Here is a 19,508-nt window from a genome sequence, read left to right on the forward strand (position 1 = left end):
TGTCGGCTCGTTATCTCTGATTGGGAGCCATATTTATACTGTGTGGTTTCACCTTGGTTTTGTGGGTTTTTGTTTCCTTGTTGCTGTTAGTCTATATCAGTATTGGACTTCACTTTCGTCCTATTTGGTTTGTTGTTTTTGATCGTGGTTTCTTATTAATAAAGTCTACGATGTTCGCTCAACACGCTGCGCTTTGGTCTCCTCCTTTCGACGATCGTGACAGAAAAACCCACCATCAAAGGACCAAGCAGCGTGTCCAGGAGCCGAGGGTCTGGACATGGGAAGAGCTTTTGGACGGTAAAGGGTCCTGGACGTGGGAAGAAATCCTGGATGGCATGGATCGCTGTCCATGGAGCGAGACAGAGGAGAGGCGACGGAGAGAGGAGCAACGGCGTCGGCAGAGCCAACGTCGGAAGGACGAGAGGCAACCCCAAGAAATTTTTGGGGGGGGGCACATGGCTTGGGCGACTGAGCAGCAGGAGGCTGCCACAAGGCAGAGTCAGAAGGCTGCCAGGTTAAGGGGGCTGACGGAGGCAGAGAAGGGACGGATTCAGGAGGCTACCAGGTCAAGGGGGCTATTGGCGAGTAGAAGGAGGGAAGTGTGTGTGGCACGGCGTGAAGGACGGATGTGTGTTGCCAGTCCGGTCCGGCCCGTTCCTGATCCTCGGTTGAAGCCAGTAGTGTGTGTTCCCCGTACGGTACGGCCTGTTCCGGCCCCTCGCACTAAGTGTACGGTGCGCGTCGCCAGCCCAGCCCGGCCTGTTCCGGTCCCTCGCACTAAGTGTACGGTGCGCGTCGCCAGCCCGGTTCGGCCTGTTCCTACTCCACGCACCAGGGATACGGTGCGCGTCGCCAGCTCAGCCCGGCCTGTTCCTACTCCACGCACCAGGGATACGGTGCGCTTCGCCAGCCCGGCCCGGCCTGTTCCGGCCACTCGCACCAGGGATACGGTGCGCGTCGCCAGCCCAGCCCGGCCTGTTCCTGCTCTCCGCACTAGGCGTGAGGTGAGTCCCCAGGGTCCAGCATGCCCTGTTCCGGCTCCCCGCACTAGGCGTTATGGGAGTCCCCAGGGTCCAGCATGCCCTGTTCCGACTCCCCGCACTAGACCTGAGATGCGTGTCCTCAGCCCGGTACCTCCAGTTCCGGCACCACGCATCAGGCCTACGGTGCGTCCCCAGGGTCCAGCATGCCCTGTTGCTTCTCCCCGCACTAGCCCTGAGATGCGTGTCCTCAGCCCGGTACCTCCTGTTCCGGCACCACGCACCAGGCCTACGATGCGCCTCAGACGGCCAGAGTCTGCCGTCTGCCCAACGCCGTCTGAACTGTCCGTCTGCCCAACGGGGCCTGAACTGTCCGTCTGCCCAACGCCGTCTGAACTGCCCGTCTGCCCAACGGCGCCTGAACTGCCCGTCTGCCCAACGCCGTCTGAACTGTCCGTCTGCCAAGCGCCGCAGGAACTGCCCGTCTGTACTGAGCCTGCAAAGCCGCCCGTCTGCCATGAGCCTTCAGAGCCGTCCGCCAGACCGGAGCCGCTAGAGCTCTCTGCCAGACAGGAGCAGCCAGAGCCTTCCGCCAGACAGGATCAGCCAGAGCCTTCCGCCAGACAGGATCAGCCAGAGCCTTCCGCCAGACAGGATCAGCCAGAGCCTTCCGCCAGACAGGATCAGCCAGAGCCTTCCGCCAGACAGGATCAGCCAGAGCCTTCTGCCAGACAGGATCAGCCAGAGCCTTCTGCCAGACAGGATCAGCCAGAGCCTTCTGCCAGACAGGATCAGCCAGAGCCTTCTGCCAGACAGGATCAGCCAGAGCCTTCTGCCAGACAGGATCAGCCAGAGCCTTCTGCCAGACAGGATCAGCCAGAGCCTTCTGCCAGACAGGATCAGCCAGAGCCTTCCGCCAGCCAGGATCCGCCAGAGCAGTCCAGCGATGATCCGCCTGAGCCAGCCAGCCAGGATCCGCCATTTAGTCAGGTGCTGCCCCTTAGTCCAGTGCTGCCCCTTAGTCCAGTGCTGCCCCTTAGTCCGGTGCTGTCCCTTAGCCTGGTGCTGCCTCTTAGTCCGGTGCTGCCCATTAATCCAGGTGGGTTTAAGTGGAGGGTGGTCATTGGGAGGAGGTTAAGAAAGCGGGTAGTAACTATAGTGGGGTGGTGGTCAAGCCCGGAGCCGGAACCGCCTCCGGGGAGCAACACCCACCCAGCCCTCCCCTATGGTGGGGTTGTGAGGCGCGGTCGCAGTCCGCGCCTTTAGGGGGGGGTACTGTGACGTTCTGGCTCCGGGACTCTTAGTTGTGAGCCAGGGTTGTCATTTTCTTTTGGGTGTATTTCGATGTGGGATCTGGTTGTTTCATTTCTATGTTTGGGTTTTATGTTGATTAGTCATATGACTCCCAATCGGAGGTAACGAGTATCAGCTGTCGGCTCGTTATCTCTGATTGGGAGCCATATTTATACTGTGTGGTTTCACCTTGGTTTTGTGGGTTTTTGTTTCCTTGTTGCTGTTAGTCTATATCAGTATTGGACTTCACTTTCGTCCTATTTGGTTTGTTGTTTTTGATCGTGGTTTCTTATTAATAAAGTCTACGATGTTCGCTCAACACGCTGCGCTTTGGTCTCCTCCTTTCGACGATCGTGACAATGTTTTCCCCCTCGTATGCCTCGGAATAGTATCAGTGCTTTTCACAAACGTTGTATTACTTAGTGTGCATCATTGTTTTCGCTCATACAGCTGCCCCTACTCTCCTAACCTCCCCTCAGTAACTAAAGAAGGCACAAAATGATGACATAAATATCACAAGAAAGAATACATGAATTAATAATTTACTTTCTAAAATATTTTCTAGAGGGCAAAGGACAGGTAGGTTTAATAATGCAAATGTAAAAAGTCCTGTCGCTCACATACAAATGCAAAATCTAAATGGCACCCTATTCTTTATAGAGTACACTACTTTTGACCAGAACCCTATGGCCCTGGTCAAAAGTAGTGTACTATAAAGGGAATAGGGTGCCATTGGGGATGGAAATTCTTTGAAATTACTCATGAGAGCAAATACTACGATTCTTTGGTTCCCACAGAGGGTCAGGAGCTTAAGACATGAATGATATTATTAAAATGTTTGTTCATAAAAAATAAATGATTTCCCCTCCTCCCACATGGATTACAGACAAGAGGCTAGGTGCGTTCTGACTGTCTTAGTGTGCGGATAAACATGACCATCACTCTCATAAAACTTAAATGAAACATCACTCCTTATGTTTTTTCTCAGGCCAAAACGCTCAATCCCATTTCTACTGTCAAAACAGGTTTTGAAAAGGCTTCTTCCGCATCTTTTGGTCCATGTCTGTTTTTCACTCAGTGAAGTGCTACTATCCCCTTGGACTACAGGTTATTGCCGTCATAAGGTGTCCGTCTGTCTGTTGGCTGGACAGTTTCTACCGTTTAGGACCTTTGTGGGTAAAGGTAAAGGTGGGGTATAGCAGCAGCAGTTCCTCTGAAGTCCAGTATCTGCTGGAAGGACACCTGGTGGTACGAGAGGATGAGTGTGGCCAGCCAGCCTGTTGTGCCTCCCCCTCTCCCTCCCTCCCTCCATTTCTCTCTCTCCATCTGCAGGACTCTTAAGGCTCCTGTGCGGACTGTCTCGGCTCGTGCCCTCCCAAAGCTGGCTGTGGTGATTTAAGACACGGTGTGTATGTGTGGATTTGTTTGTGGCCTCTGCCCCACTTCACTGTCCATCCGCCTACCCTTGGCTCCCCTCCTGGGCAGCGACCACCACCCCCCTCAGTATGTCTCTGAGTCTGAGTCGTTGAGTTCCTCATCCTTGTAGAAGCCTCCATCGTGGTCGCGGTGGCCGATGTTGTTGAAGCTGCAGTAGGAGCTGTGCTCGCTGCGCAGCACGGGCAGGCTGTCGAAGGTCACACTCTTGGAGGGGCTGGTGGTGTAGTGGTTAATGGCACTGAAGGACAGGCTGGGCGCCGGGTTGCAGGGGGACACGGGCATCATGGTGGCCAGGATCAGCGCCAGGCAGTCCGCCACGTCTTTGTTGGGGGCGCAGGCCAAGGCAGGCGTGTAACCTGAGGGGTTCAAACAGAACAGCAGAGGGTCACTTCAGGAGCATCACCGTTTACTATAACACTTTTGGTGAAAAACATGAAATAACAGCAGGCTAGGAGATACAAAGTTAAGACAATAACCAAGCAGTGGACTAGAGAGAAACATTTGTGGACACATTGAGAAGAGAAGTACAGAAGAAAACGGTGTTAGCGTTATGGATCTTACCATTGTCATCGACTGCTAGCACGCTAGCACCCTTCACTAGTAGCTCCTGAACCACCACCGTCAGACCATTTCTGGCTGCAACGTGTAACGGCCTGAGGAGAAAGTACCGTCAGATTAGCCAGCAGCAAATGAGGATACCTCCCAAATGCCAGACTATTCCCTATATAGTGCACTTCTTCTAATTCTTCTGGCCCAATTAATACAGCTGAACCATACGTACGTCTGTAAGGCTGCGTTAGTCGAGTTGATGAGGTTCCTGTCTGTAATCTTCTCCAATATCAACAAAGCACTGGTTTCATGCCCCTTTAAAAACCAGAGTCAAACATGTCAGACCAAAATGTCAACCAGAGAGAGCCAACTGTTCAGATGAACGTCATCTTCATGTGGGGATGCTCACCTTACTGCAGGCCAGATGAAGAGCAGTGTTCTTGACTGCATCCTGCAGGGTGAGCTCTGCTTTGGCACTGCTCACCAACAGCTCTGACACAGACAGAGAAACATAAAGAAACTCAATTAGGAAATGAAGCGACTTATTAAAATGTAAAACAGACATGTTGAACTTAAGCCGGCTGGGCGAGGCAAAGCGGAGGAGAGGGGGCTGCGTACCGACAGCGTTGGTTTGTCCGTTCTCAGCAGCCATCATGAGGGAGGTCTTCCCGGAGGCATCGGGGGAGTTGACCTGGGCGTTGTGGCCTAGCAGCAGCTGAAGACACTCCACGTGGTCCGTGAAAGCCGCCGCATGCAGGGGGGTCCTGGAGAGAGAGGAAACTTATTTCACCGATATCATGTAGGACTGTTATAAACAAGTTTGTTCAATTAACCCTGTTTATACCATAGAAATATAAAATCACTAATAGATGTATTAAAAGTAATCTACAATCCCTCATCCAACCCCAGAGGTCATTTTATTCCCAAGACAACATTATTCTCCAGAAGAAAAGGACTTTGTCATGTGCTGTAGTTACCGGTTCTTGGTGTCAGTGGCGTTGACAATGGCCGGCCCCAGAGTGTCAATCAGCATCTCTGCAGCCCCCTCGTTGTCATTGATCACAGCACAGTGGAGGGGGCTGAACGAGTTGCCCTCGGTGACATATGCTATGACAAAGTCCTGTTTCAGTGTAAGGTCCTCCACTGAGAGTCATAACCCCTAATTCTGTTGTAGTCTTGTTCATTCCCCCACATGGCTCCGTCCACACCAATCGAATGCTTTTCAAGCCACAAGAGGGAGTGAATGAGTGTACACTTCATGGAGGAGAGAACAGAGCTACAGTCCAGTTAGTCAGTACGTACCGTTGTATGTAGGGGTGTAACGATCCATCTACTACATCGATGTATCGATTTATATTCCTATGATCCAACTACATCGATCTGTGCTCGGTGAGTTGGCCTTTTGGACAACATATATCACTCTAACATCGTTTTAAAATGTAATAAATCGATTGTATCGATACTAGGAAATAACCCATTGGATTTAAGCACGTCAGACTTTATATGGATGTTTTTTCTTAGCACTTTTAATGATAAAGGCTTTAAACATTACTCGATTCAGTCTGCCTATCCGTGACGTCATCGCCCCACGCCAGCAGCAGCGCAAAGGCGCAAAGACAACAAAACATAGCATGGCGGACGACAGAGGAGAAGCCGACGAGCGAGAAATTATCAAGCCACCATTGCGGTCCTTACAAGAAACAGGAATCTAGGAAACTTCACCTGCACTGTCCAGTATCCAGGTATTTATTTCAGTCACACTGGTTGAATTTTTGGCTAAAAGGTTACTGAATCGATTTCAAGTCACTGAATCGTTTCGGATCGTATCGTTCTAAATGAACCAATATCGTCCTTGAATCGTATCGACAACCACGAATCGTGATACAAATCGAATCGTTACACCCCTAGTTGTATGGCCTGCCTAATTCAGGGACATGTTTACGGTGCTGAAGAGAGAAAATCAGAAAATATCTAGTGTTCCGTTAGTCCAGTACGTACCGTTGTAGCAGGCCCAGTGTAGTGGCGTGTAGCCCTGGTTGTCTGTGATGACGGGGAGGGTCTCCACTGACTGGGCGGCGTGTAGGAGTCCCCCCAGCACCCCGATGTGTCCGGATGCCGCCGCCAGGTGGACAGGGGTCCGCCCCTTACAGTCCCGAACCAGGAAGCTGGCGCTGTGCTGCAGCAGGGCCTCCACACACTCCTCATGACCCGTCAACGCCTGGGAGGAAGGGCAGGGAGACAAGAATGGATTTGAATAACTAATAATCAATGATATAATAATGAATCATCAATTATTACAAATGATGTCTGGAGGCAGGTCCCCCTACAGGGATGAATACACCACTACCCATGGACAACTACTTTTCTGAAGATAATATGTATATTTGAGCCTCCCCGTCTCTTTCTGTGTGTGAGCGTATACAGCCAGCTCTCCTCCTCACCCCTCTGTGTAGCGCTGTTCTGCCCCACTTGTCTTTGGCTTCTACGCTGGCTCCCTTGTTGAGCAGTGAGTACACACAGTCTGTGTGTCCGCTCAGCACTGACAGCATCAGAGGGGTTCTGATACACAAGACAACAAGGTCATATTACAAACTGGTAATAACCAGGCTGAGTCCCAAATGGCAACCTATTCCCTATATGGTACACTACTTTTGACCCGAGCCCATAGGGTTCTGGTTTAAAGTAGTGCACCAAGTAGGGCATAGGGTGCCATTTGGGACGTAGAACTAGTGTCAAAATCTCTTTATTTCAGGAATTGTATCCAAAACCCAATTGACTTACTGTCCATTCCCGTCTTGAACGTCCACTGGACTCTGGAGGTCAGCATTTCCAATCAGCAAACGCAAACACTCCGAATGACCGTTGGTAGCTAGAGGAGGATAAACAGAGAGGATATAAGAATGTGAGATGATTGACCGTTGGTAGCTAGAGGAGGCTAAACAGAGAGGATATGAGCTGATTGCTGGACGACTATTACCTTCACATGAACAGACAGATTTCTAGAACAGTGGTATTGGTAGATGACATCCTCATGATGTTAACACAGCAGATAATAAAACATTTTGGGGCTGAGGCCCTCGAAGCCTGTCACCTGCTAGCTGTGTACCTGGCTCTGGATAGAAGTCCCCCTGTGCACTGATCTAGGATCAGCTTACCCTCCCCAGATCCTCAGCAATAATGACAAAAAATGACCTTAGATCAGTGTGTAGTGGGCATTTTCACACTATGCTATATAATATCCCTAGAGTGGACATTGGCGTCCTAGCAACATGACCAAACAAATGTCCATCTTGGTAAGGAAAACTTTTGAATTACAGAATCTCTAGGTCTTACGTGATATCCTATGCGTACCTGCAGCGTGGATGGGGGTCCTCTTCAGGGTGAAGTCTTTAACCAGGATGGAGGCTCCCTGGTTGATGAGGACGTCAACACACTCCACATGGCCTTTAAAGGCAGCCAGGTCCAGAGGGGTGCGCCCCTGGCTGTTCCTCACGTCTAGATCCAGCAGAGACTGAACCAGGACCTCCATAGCATGGTGGTGGCCGTGGTACGCCTGAATGGAAACAAACACACAGTCTGAAGCAAAGTCCAGTGGTATGCCTGAACAGATATACACTCCTAATATAATCAATGTCCTATAGTAGACCAGTGGTATGCCTGAACAGATATACACTCCTAATATAATCAATGTCCTATAGTAGACCAGTGGTATGCCAGAACAGATATACACTCCTAATATAATCAATGTCCTATAGTAGACCAGTGGTATGCCTGAACAGATATACACTCCTAATATAATCAATGTCCTATAGTAGACCAGTGGTATGCCAGAACAGATATACACTCTTAATATAATCAATGTCCTATAGTAGACCAGTGGTACGCCTGAACAGAAATACACTCCTAATATAATCAATGTCCTATAGTAGACCAGTGGTGCGCCTGAACAGATATACACTCTTAATATAATCAATGTCCTATAGTAGACCAGTGGTATGCCTGAACAGAAACAGTCCTAGACCCCTAAAGTAGACCAGTGTCTCTCAAATCGGGTGCCCATTTTTTCTCCCGCCCAGCATCAACATCGAAGGTCCCTGCCAAGCGTGAGATTTAGAAACACTCTACTTCTCCTCTGTTGGAGGTTGATTAACTCAAATGGCAAAATAAGGAAATCATCCTCATCATCACCGTGTCAAAATATGCATGTATTTTACACTAATCAGGAACAGATAGGAACATGGTGTGTGAGTGTCTGGACAATCAACTTTTCGTGGAAAAACAACACCATGCCTGCATCCCAGATAGCACCCTATTTCCCATGTAGTGCAGTACTTTTGATCTGGGCCCATAAGGCTCTGGTCAAAAGTAGTGCACTAAATAGGGAATAGGGTGCCATTTGTCATGTGGCGAGACCCCTACAGGAGCAGGTAGGCTTTACTCACAGCTAAGTGTAGGGGGCTGATGGGAGCTCTGACATCAGAGTCGTTCAGGATGTCTGTCCCTGAGGTTTCCATTAGCTGGGGAAAGACAAGGACGGGCCAGTTTAGACTTGTAACATATTTACTTTGAAGGTTAGTCTAGTAGCATGTTTCATGTTGTAAATCTCAGTGACCAGCCCCTGCAGACATACTGGGGTGTTGCATTCGTATCTTAAACAAGCTAGTGTGAGGAAAAGTAACCAACTGGTACTTACCACATCTAAAGGTGTTTCACTTGCAATCTGGAAAAAGAACATCAAGAGTGACGATGCGGCCACGACAAACATGCAACCACACCTTAAAACCTACTGAATATCAACGTCTGTCCCAAATGGCACCCTATTCCCTATATAGTGCATTACTTTTGACCAGAGCCCTATGGGCCCTACATTCATTTGGGACGCAGACAAAATGGTCTGTGAATGCAGGGCGTCTAGTCCCCTGTGGTTCTGACTCACCAGCTCCAGACAGAGGCGGTGTCCGTACGCAGACGCGTAATGGACTGCGTTGTAGCCCTGATTGTCCCTGATCCCTGGGTTAGCGTCGTTTCGCAGCAAATATTCCAGACACCTAGAGGTCAGAGGTCAAGAGTTCACTAATCATTATACCAACATCAAGACAGACAGATAAGCAAGCAGAGACACTTTCCCAAAGGAGACGTGGCCAAGCTTTCACACTGCAGATTTAACACTAGTATGTATTCAAACACGACCAACAACATACTCTAGACTACAGTGAAATGTGAAAGGTCATGGCACCACAACATACTCTCCAGACTACAGTGAAATGTGAAAGGTCATGGCACCACAACATACTCTCCAGACTACAATGAAATGTGAAAGGTCATGGCACCACAACATACTCTCCAGACTACAGTGAAATGTGAAAGGTCATGGTACCACAACATACTCTCCAGACTACAGTGAAATGTGAAAGGTCATGGCACCACAACATACTCTCCAGACTACAGTGAAATGTGAAAGGTCATGGCACCACAACATACTCTCCAGACTACAGTGAAATGTGAAAGGTCATGGCACCACAACATACTCTCCAGACTACAGTGAAATGTGAAAGGTCATGGCACCACAACATACTCTCCAGACTACAGTGAAATGTGAAAGGTCATGGCACCACAACATACTCTCCAGACTACAGTGAAATGTGAAAGGTCATGGCACCACAACATACTCTCCAGACTACAATGAAATGTGAAAGGTCATGGCACCACAACATACTCTCCAGACTACAGTGAAATGTGAAAGGTCATGGCACCACAACATACTCTCCAGACTACAGTGAAATGTGAAAGGTCATGGCACCACAACATACTCTCCAGACTACAGTGAAATGTGAAAGGTCATGGCACCACAACATACTCTCCAGACTACAGTGAAATGTGAAAGGTCATGGCACCACAACATACTCTCCAGACTACAATGAAAGGTCATGGCACCACAACATACTCTCCAGACTACAGTGAAAGGTCATGGCACCACAACACACACAACAGTAAGAGAGGTGTGAGACGTACTTTCCGTCTGTGTCGGAGGCAGCAGCGTAGTGGAGCGGGGTGCAACCCCTTTTATCCAGATCGTTCACACTGGCCCCAGACCCCACCAAGGCAAACAGACACTGGTAGTTACAATTGGCTGCCGCATAATGCAGAGGACTCCTAGAAGAACGCACAGAAACCATTCAACATCAACAACAGAAACAGCTTATTGGAGCTGTATAACATTTACATTTTACATTTACGTCATTTAGCAGACACTCTTATCCAGTGCGACTTACAGGAGCAATTAGGGTTAAGTGCCTTGCTGCAGTGCACATAGACACATTTTTCACCTAGTCAGCTAGGGGATTTGAACCAGCAACCTTTCGGTTACTGACCCAACGCTCTTAACCGCTAGGCTACCTGCCGCCCAATATTTCCCATAATAATTCCTATATGCCCCTATACTATATTCCCCATTATCATAAAGATCACATATGAAAGTTATTTGATGCCACAGACAGACCTTCCGAAGCTGTCCTTTCTGTTGAAGTCTGCCCCTGTGTTGAGCAGCAGATTCAGACAGTCCAGGTTCCTGGTAACAAGATATCAAGTTCAGAAAGGCTCTCGTACATCTGAGCTATCAGGTGGATGGTAACAAGATATCAAGTTCAGAAAGGCCCTCGTACATCTGAGCTATCAGGTGAATGGTAACAAGATATCAAGTTCAGAAAGGCTCTCGTACATCTGAGCTATCAGGTGGATGGTAACAAGATATCAAGTTCAGAAAGGCTCTCGTACATCTGAGCTATCAGGTGGATGGTAACAAGATATCAAGTTCAGAAAGGCTCTCGTACATCTGAGCTATCAGGTGGATGGTAACAAGATATCAAGTTCAGAAAGGCTCTCGTTCATCTGAGCTATCAGGTGGATGGTAACAAGATATCAAGTTCAGAAAGGCTCTCGTACATCTGAGCTATCAGGTGGATGGTAACAAGATATCAAGTTCAGAAAGGCTCTCGTACATCTGAGCTATCAGGTGGATGGTAACAAGATATCAAGTTCAGAAAGGCTCTCGTTCATCTGAGCTATCAGGTGGATGGTAACAAGATATCAAGTTCAGAAAGGCCCTTTCACATCTGAGCTATCAGGTGGATGGTAACAAGATATCAAGTTCAGAAAGGCTCTCGTTCATCTGAGCTATCAGGTGGATGGTAACAATGAGAACCTTAAAGAAAAGAGAAACCCGTACACTGCTCTTGCTAGTATCACTGTTTTTATAATGCTAATAAAAGCTATAATAAAAAGTGATACTAGCAAGAGCAGTTTGCAGGTTTCTCTTCTCTTTCAAGAAGATATAAAGACAATTTAGACCAGAGCGCAAGTCAATACCACCATGGCATGGAACCACATTATACAGAAATGATACCGCACTAATGATCTAAACAATTTTTTTATACTGCTAAACAATGTGAAATGTAAGAGTGTGAATATGTGTTTGTTCTTTCTGGTGGCTTTCCAGTTCATGAACTAAATATTCCTTGGTGTAAAGCCTGGACCAGTCCACTCACCCAACAGCTGCTGCAGCATGTAAACAGGTCCTTCCAAAGTCGTCAGGGGTGTCTATATCAAAGCCTGATGAGAGGAGCTTCCGACAGCAGTCAGAGAACCCACTGAGAGCAGCCAGGTGGAGGGGGAACATCCCATGGACGCCTCGCCTGCAACACATTTTTACATTTTAGACTTTAAGCAGACACTCTTATCCAGAGTGACTTACAGTTGATTCAGCTAAGATTGGAAACAGCACCACATCACAGTCCTCATTAAACCCCACAGCAGATCAACACATCAGCATGCTGCAATGCCCTGTCTATCAACCCCCCACACACCACAATGTGTTGAGCATAGTCTCCAAGCGGCAATTCGGTCAATGACAGAATTGCAGATGCATGTTGCATTATTGCTGGAAACTGTGTGTGTGTGTGTTCTCACTTGGCTGTGTCAGCTCCGTTCGTGATGAGTGTATTGATGAGTAACTCGTGGCCGTAGCGAGCAGAGATGTGCAGGGGTGTGTTTCCATTCTTTTCTTCACAGTCGATCTCAGCACCTACAGAACACACACACACACAGACACACACACACAGACACACACACACACACACACACACACACACACAGACACACACACAGACACACACACACGTCAACCACTTGACCCTAGAGGCCTCATGAAGCTTCATGTTCAACCACATTGCAAGTAACATTGCTCTGTGCCAGTGAATCATGGTTTGAAGACTAAAGACAATGCTGAAGAGCCTACTGGTTCATATATATTCAGTTGAGAGCATTCACAGCGACTCACCATTCTGGATGATGGCTTGAGATCTGGAGAAGCGTCCGTGGATGGCCGTCATGTGGAGGGGGGTCTTTCCATCTTTACTCTGCAGATAGAAAGACAAAGATGGTTCACACGGCAGTCTGTGCTGCTGACCACAGGCAAAATCAAACACGTATTGGAGGAGCGCTTGATTGCATTTAGTTTGCATTGTTAGGCCTATTCCATTGGTATTTGAATGTAGACCAGGGCCAAATACTAAGCCATGTGCTGCGTCAGTGTGTGCGTCGCAAATGGCACCCTATTCTCTTCATAGTGAACTACTTTTTGAACCAAAGTAGTGTACTTATAAAGGGAACAGGGTGCCATTTGGGACACAGCCAGTGTCACCACGGCTCCTTGCTCTATGGGCCCCTGGTCAAAAGTAGTGCACTACATAGGGAATAGGGTGTTATTTAGTTCAGACACAGTGTTGGTCATCCGGTCTCCTCACCTTGATGTTGACGAGGGCCCCGTTGCCCACCAGCAGCTCCAGGCAGAGCGCCCCATGGCACGAGGCGGCCGTGAAGTGGAGTGGGGCGAAACCCTTCTCGTTCACCTGGTTCACGTTGGCGCCACACTCGATCAGCTCATTCACCACCACGTCCTGCCCGTTGTAGCATGCCACGTGGAGGGGGGTGTTACCGTACCCATTGGGCTCATTTATCTGGAGGGAGCAAGGGAGGGAAAAGAGTGGAGAGAGAGAGGGGGGGGGGGGGGGGGGGGAACAAAACAATACATTCCTGATCAGGTCACTTGGTTCTGAAAACCCCCTGGCCCAAAACACTGGCTCCAACCTCCATCTCTTCATTACTTGGTTCTGAAAACCCCCTGGTCCAACCTCTCTCTCTTCATTACTTGGTTCTGAAAACCCCCTGGTCCAACCTCTCTCTCTTCATTACTTGGTTCTGAAAACCCCCTGGTCCAACCTCTCTCTCTTCATTACTTGGTTCTGAAAACCCCCTGGTCCAACCTCTCTCTCTTCATTACTTGGTTATGAAAACCCCCTGGTCCAACCTCTCTCTCTTCATTACTTGGTTCTGAAAACCCCCTGGTCCAACCTCTCTCTCTTCATTACTTGGTTATGAAAACCCCCTGGTCCAACCTCTCTCTCTTCATTACTTGGTTATGAAAACCCCCTGGTCCAACCTCTCTCTCTTCATTACTTGGTTCTGAAAACCCCCTGGTCCAACCTCTCTCTCTTCATTACTTGGTTATGAAAACCCCCTGGTCCAACCTCTCTCTCTTCATTACTTGGTTATGAAAACCCCCTGGTCCAACCTCTCTCTCTTCATTACTTGGTTATGAAAACCCCCTGGTCCAACCTCTCTCTCTTCATTACTTGGTTCTGAAAACCCCCTGGTCCAACCTCTCTCTCTTCATTACTTGGTTCTGAAAACCCCCTGGTCCAACCTCTCTCTCTTCATTACTTGGTTCTGAAAACCCCCTGGTCCAACCTCTCTCTCTTCATTACCTGGTTATGAAAACCCCCTGGTCCAACCTCTCTCTCTTCATTACTTGGTTCTGAAAACCCCCTGGTCCAACCTCTCTCTCTTCATTACTTGGTTCTGAAAACCCCCTGGTCCAACCTCTCTCTCTTCATTACTTGGTTATGAAAACCCCCTGGTCCAACCTCTCTCTCTTCATTACTTGGTTATGAAAACCCCCTGGTCCAACCTCTCTCTCTTCATTACTTGGTTATGAAAACCCCCTGGTCCAACCTCTCTCTCTTCATTACTTGGTTATGAAAACCCCCTGGTCCAACCTCTCTCTCTTCATTACTTGGTTCTGAAAACCCCCTGGTCCAACCTCTCTCTCTTCATTACTTGGTTCTGAAAACCCCCTGGTCCAACCTCTCTCTCTTCATTACTTGGTTATGAAAACCCCCTGGTCCAACCTCTCTCTCTTCATTACTTGGTTATGAAAACCCCCTGGTACAACCTCTCTCTCTTCATTACTTGGTTATGAAAACCCCCTGGTCCAACCTCCATCTCTTCATTACTTGGTTCTGAAAACCCCCTGGTCCAACCTCTCTCTCTTCATTACTTGGTTATGAAAACCCCCTGGTCCAACCTCTCTCTCTTCATTACTTGGTTATGAAAACCCCCTGGTACAACCTCTCTCTCTTCATTACTTGGTTATGAAAACCCCCTGGTCCAACCTCTCTCTCTTCATTACTTGGTTATGAAAACCCCCTGGTCCAACCTCTCTCTCTTCATTACTTGGTTATGAAAACCCCCTGGTCCAACCTCTCCCTCTTCATTACTTGGTTCTGAAAACCCCCTGGTCCAACCTCTCTCTCTTCATTACTTGGTTATGAAAACCCCCTGGTCCAACCTCTCTCTCTTCATTACTTGGTTCTGAAAACCCCCTGGTCCAACCTCTCTCTCTTCATTACTTGGTTATGAAAACCCCCTGGTCCAACCTCTCTCTCTTCATTACCTGGTTATGAAAACCCCCTGGTCCAACCTCTCTCTCTTCATTACTTGGTTCTGAAAACCCCCTGGTCCAACCTCTCTCTCTTCATTACTTGGTTCTGAAAACCCCCTGGTCCAACCTCTCTCTCTTCATTACTTGGTTCTGAAAACCCCCTGGTCCAACCTCTCTCTCTTCATTACTTGGTTATGAAAACCCCCTGGTACAACCTCTCTCTCTTCATTACTTGGTTCTGAAAACCCCCTGGTCCAACCTCCATCTCTTCATTACTTGGTTCTGAAAACCCCCTGGTCCAACCTCTCTCTCTTCATTACTTGGTTCTGAAAACCCCCTGGTCCAACCTCTCTCTCTTCATTACTTGGTTATGAAAACCCCCTGGTCCAACCTCTCTCTCTTCATTACTTGGTTTTGAAAACCCCCTGGTACAACCTCTCTCTCTTCATTACTTGGTTATGAAAACCCCCTGGTCCAACCTCTCTCTCTTCATTACTTGGTTATGAAAACCCCCTGGTCCAACCTCTCTCTCTTCATTACTTGGTTCTGAAAACCCCCTGGTCCAACCTCTCTCTCTTCATTACTTGGTTATGAAAACCCCCTGGTCCAACCTCTCTCTCTTCATTACTTGGTTATGAAAACCCCCTGGTCCAACCTCTCTCTCTTCATTACTTGGTTATGAAAACCCCCTGGTCCAACCTCTCTCTCTTCATTACCTGGTTATGAAAACCCCCTGGTCCAACCTCTCTCTCTTCATTACTTGGTTCTGAAAACCCCCTGGTCCAACCTCTCTCTCTTCATTACTTGGTTATGAAAACCCCCTGGTCCAACCTCTCTCTCTTCATTACCTGGTTATGAAAACCCCCTGGTCCAACCTCTCTCTCTTCATTACTTGGTTCTGAAAACCCCCTGGTCCAACCTCTCTCTCTTCATTACTTGGTTCTGAAAACCCCCTGGTCCAACCTCTCTCTCTTCATTACTTGGTTCTGAAAACCCCCTGGTCCAACCTCTCTCTCTTCATTACTTGGTTCTGAAAACCCCCTGGTCCAACCTCTCTCTCTTCATTACTTGGTTCTGAAAACCCCCTGGTCCAACCTCTCTCTCTTCATTACTTGGTTCTGAAAACCCCCTGGTCCAACCTCTCTCTCTTCATTACTTGGTTCTGAAAACCCCCTGGTACAACCTCTCTCTCTTCATTACTTGGTTCTGAAAACCCCCTGGTCCAACCTCTCTCTCTTCATTACTTGGTTATGAAAACCCCCTGGTCCAACCTCTCTCTCTTCATTACTTGGTTCTGAAAACCCCCTGGTCCAACCTCTCTCTCTTCATTACCTGGTTCTGAAAACCCCCTGGTCCAACCTCTCTCTCTTCATTACCTGGTTCTGAAAACCCCCTGGTCCAACCTCTCTCTCTTCATTACTTGGTTCTGAAAACCCCCTGGTCCAAAACACTGGCTCCAACCTCCATCTCTTCATTACTTGAAAGGAAATCATTCGCCAACCCACTAGAGCTCTGTATTTTCATTGAGTTGTAATTGAACAGTGACTACACATTTGAATGCGTGTTGAGTCACATCCACTCCAAGGTCCAGGAGGTACTTGACCACACTGATCATTCCACTGGAGGCTGCAGAGTGGAGAGGGGTGTAGGCCTTCTTGTCTTTACAGGACACCTCTGATCCATGAGAGGCCAGCAGTTTCACCACCTCAATGTGCCCTATGGTAGGTAGAGAGAGCGAGAGCGAGAGAGAGAGAGAGATTAGTTTACAGTGGTACACAGCACCATAAGCAACACCTACATCATGTTAGTACAACTGAAAACATCTAATCAACCTACTTAGTACATGATTCTGACATAATAACACACTAGACGTGGCTCATACAGCTGAGCTGTGAGACTAACACACAGTCCATTCATTCATTCATTCATTGGTATAAAGGACATTAGTCAGAATGTAAATGATGTGGTAAACTCATCACCCATGTAAGCAGCCCAGTGGATTGCTCGGCGATCCTTCTTGTCAAAGGCATTAATGTTGGCTCCTCTGGAGAGAAGCAGCCTCACCATCTAACAGGGAGAGGAGAGAGAAACAAAACACAGGTTGAGGAAAACTAAACAGCAAAATCCGCTAAATCTGGCTTCAAAGCCTTCCCTTTAAAATTATATATTTTGTATTCACAATGAATGAAAGATAACATGTAAAGACATGGTACATTTCTCCCCTTTTAGTCCCCCTTTGACCTCCCCCTCCCCCCAGAATGCCTCCAAACACATTTAAAAAGAAAGGGAAAGTAATTGACTTACATGTCAGAAAACAAAACAAAAGTATACAACAACGTTACTTCAAGCAAAAATGTAATAGCCTAACAATTTCAGGTGATTAAGTGATTTTATAGGCCTATATAGCAGTAATCTCAAGGTGGGGCCAAGAGTACTAATCTGGAGGAAGTGTTTGGAGCTGTTCAAAATAGGATATCATCGGGTCCCAGGAGGAATAAAATGAGTTGGTTGACCCTCGAATGGTAACTTCATTTTTTCTCATTTTAGGAACAGCTTCAGATCTTCGAGCCAAAGAGAGGCTAAGGGAGGATTGATAGATTTCCAATCCAATAAAATCCTTCTGCGGGCTAACAGGGAGGCAAAGGCAATGGCATCTAGCTGTCTATTGGTCAGAGAAGGATTGTTGTTTGGTACTCCAAAAATAGCAATTTCTGCACTAGGCTGCAACTTTATATCAAATGCTTCAGAAAGGGTTTTAAATAGTGGACAAATAATCTGCCAGACGGGGACAGGACCAGAACATGTGGGTCAAGTCCACCAAGGAGCTTTTACACCTGTCACATGTACCATCAATATTTGGGTAGAATTTGGACAATCTGGCCTTACTGAAATGGATACGGTAAAGTACCTTAAACTGTATAAGGCTGAGCCGGGCACAAGAGGAGCTTCCATTTACCCTCAGTAAGGCATTTCACACTTAAAGCCTCCTCTGAACAAACTCAAGCATACAACTAGGGCTGTGATGGTCATGGAACTTCAGGTGTCGGTGATTGGCGTGTCTTATGTACGTGGTCATCGACAAAACTGACAGCTGACAGGGGGGCGGGACGGACATTAGCAAAGGAAAACATTAGCGCGTTTAGGCCAGTCTTGCTCTCAAGTTTGGGGAAGCTAATTTTCTCCATGAAAAATATCAAGCATTCCATGCATCATCACATTTGCAAACTTATTTAAAAAATTTAAAAAAATTCACCTTTATTTAACCAGGTAAGCCAGTTGAGAACAAGTTCTCATTTACAACTGCGACCTGGCCAAGATAAAGCAAAGCAGTGCGATAAAAACAACACAGAGTTACATTTGGGGTAAAAAAACAAAGTCAAAAATACAACAGAAAATATATATACAGTGTGTGCAAATGTAGCAAGTTATGGAGGTAAGGCAATAAATAGGCTATAGTGCAAAATAATTACAATAGTATTAACACTGGAATGCTAGATGTGCAAGAGATTATGTGCAAATAGAGATACCGGGGTGCAAAAGAGCAAAATAAATAACAATATAGGGATGAGGTAGTTGGGTGGCCTAATTTCAGATGGGCTGTGTACAGGTGCAGTGATCGGTAAGGTGCTCTGACAACTGATGCTTAAAGTTAGTGAGGGAGATAAGAGTCTCCAGCTTCAGAGATTTTTGCAATTCGTTCCAGTCATTGGCAGCAGAGAACTGGAAGGAATGGCGGCCAAAGGAGGTGTTGGCTTTGGGAATGACCAGTGAGATATACCTGCTGGAGCGCAGACTACGGGTGGGTGCTGCTATGGTGACCAATGAGCTAAGATAAGGCGGGGATTTGCCTAGCAGTGATTTATAGATGGCCTGGAGCCAGTGGGTTTGACGACGAACATGTAGTGAGGACCAGCCAACAAGAGCGTACAGGTCACAGTGGTGGGTAGTGTATGGGGCTTTGGCGACAAAACGGATGGCACTGTGATAGACTACATCCAGTTTGCTGAGTAGAGTGTTGGAGGCTATTTTGTAAATGACATCGCCGAAGTCAAGGATCGGTAGGATAGTCAGTTTTACGAGGGCATGTTTGGCAGCATGAGTGAAGGAGGCTTTGTTTGCGAAATAGGAAGCCGATTCTAGATTTAACTTTGGATTGGAGATTCTTTATGTGAGTCTGGAAGGAGAGTTTACAGTCTAACCAGACACCTAGGTATTTGTAGTTGTCCACATACTCTAGGTCAGACCCGTCGAGAGTGGTGATTCTAGTCGGGAGGGCGGGTGCCAGCAGCGTTCGATTGAAAAGCATACATTTAGTTTTACTAGTGTTTAAGAGCAGTTGGAGGCTACTGAAGGAGTGTTGTATGGCATTGAAGCTCGTTTGGAGGTTTGTTAACACAGTGTCCAATGAAGGGCCAGATGTATACAAAATGGTGTCGTCTGCGTAGAGGTGGATCTGAGAGTCACCAGCAGCA

The 19,508-nt window shown here is 47.6% G+C and overlaps 1 protein-coding gene across 1 annotated transcript; it reads right to left on the reverse strand.

Moving 5' to 3' along the window:
- Positions 1 to 3,773: 3,773 nt before the first annotated feature.
- On the reverse strand, positions 3,774 to 17,103 carry LOC311125500 (serine/threonine-protein phosphatase 6 regulatory ankyrin repeat subunit A-like; the record flags this gene model as incomplete). The annotated part of the gene is made up of 21 exons (XM_084199544.1): positions 3,774 to 4,066; positions 4,272 to 4,363; positions 4,492 to 4,574; positions 4,669 to 4,751; positions 4,878 to 5,023; positions 5,237 to 5,402; positions 6,258 to 6,477; positions 6,701 to 6,818; positions 7,041 to 7,128; positions 7,611 to 7,812; positions 8,702 to 8,776; positions 8,953 to 8,979; positions 9,196 to 9,307; positions 10,272 to 10,412; positions 10,759 to 10,827; positions 11,804 to 11,950; positions 12,225 to 12,339; positions 12,595 to 12,673; positions 13,061 to 13,273; positions 16,610 to 16,752; positions 17,016 to 17,103. The coding sequence occupies 21 exons, from the start codon at positions 17,101 to 17,103 to the stop codon at positions 3,774 to 3,776; spliced, it is 2,700 nt and encodes an 899-aa protein (XP_084055670.1).
- Between the last annotated feature and the right edge of the window lie 2,405 nt (positions 17,104 to 19,508).

The sequence above is a fragment of the Coregonus lavaretus genome (genome assembly GCF_964263955.1).
Source record: "Coregonus lavaretus genome assembly, contig: HAP1_SCAFFOLD_367, whole genome shotgun sequence".
NCBI classification, from domain to species: Eukaryota; Metazoa; Chordata; class Actinopteri; order Salmoniformes; family Salmonidae; genus Coregonus; species Coregonus lavaretus.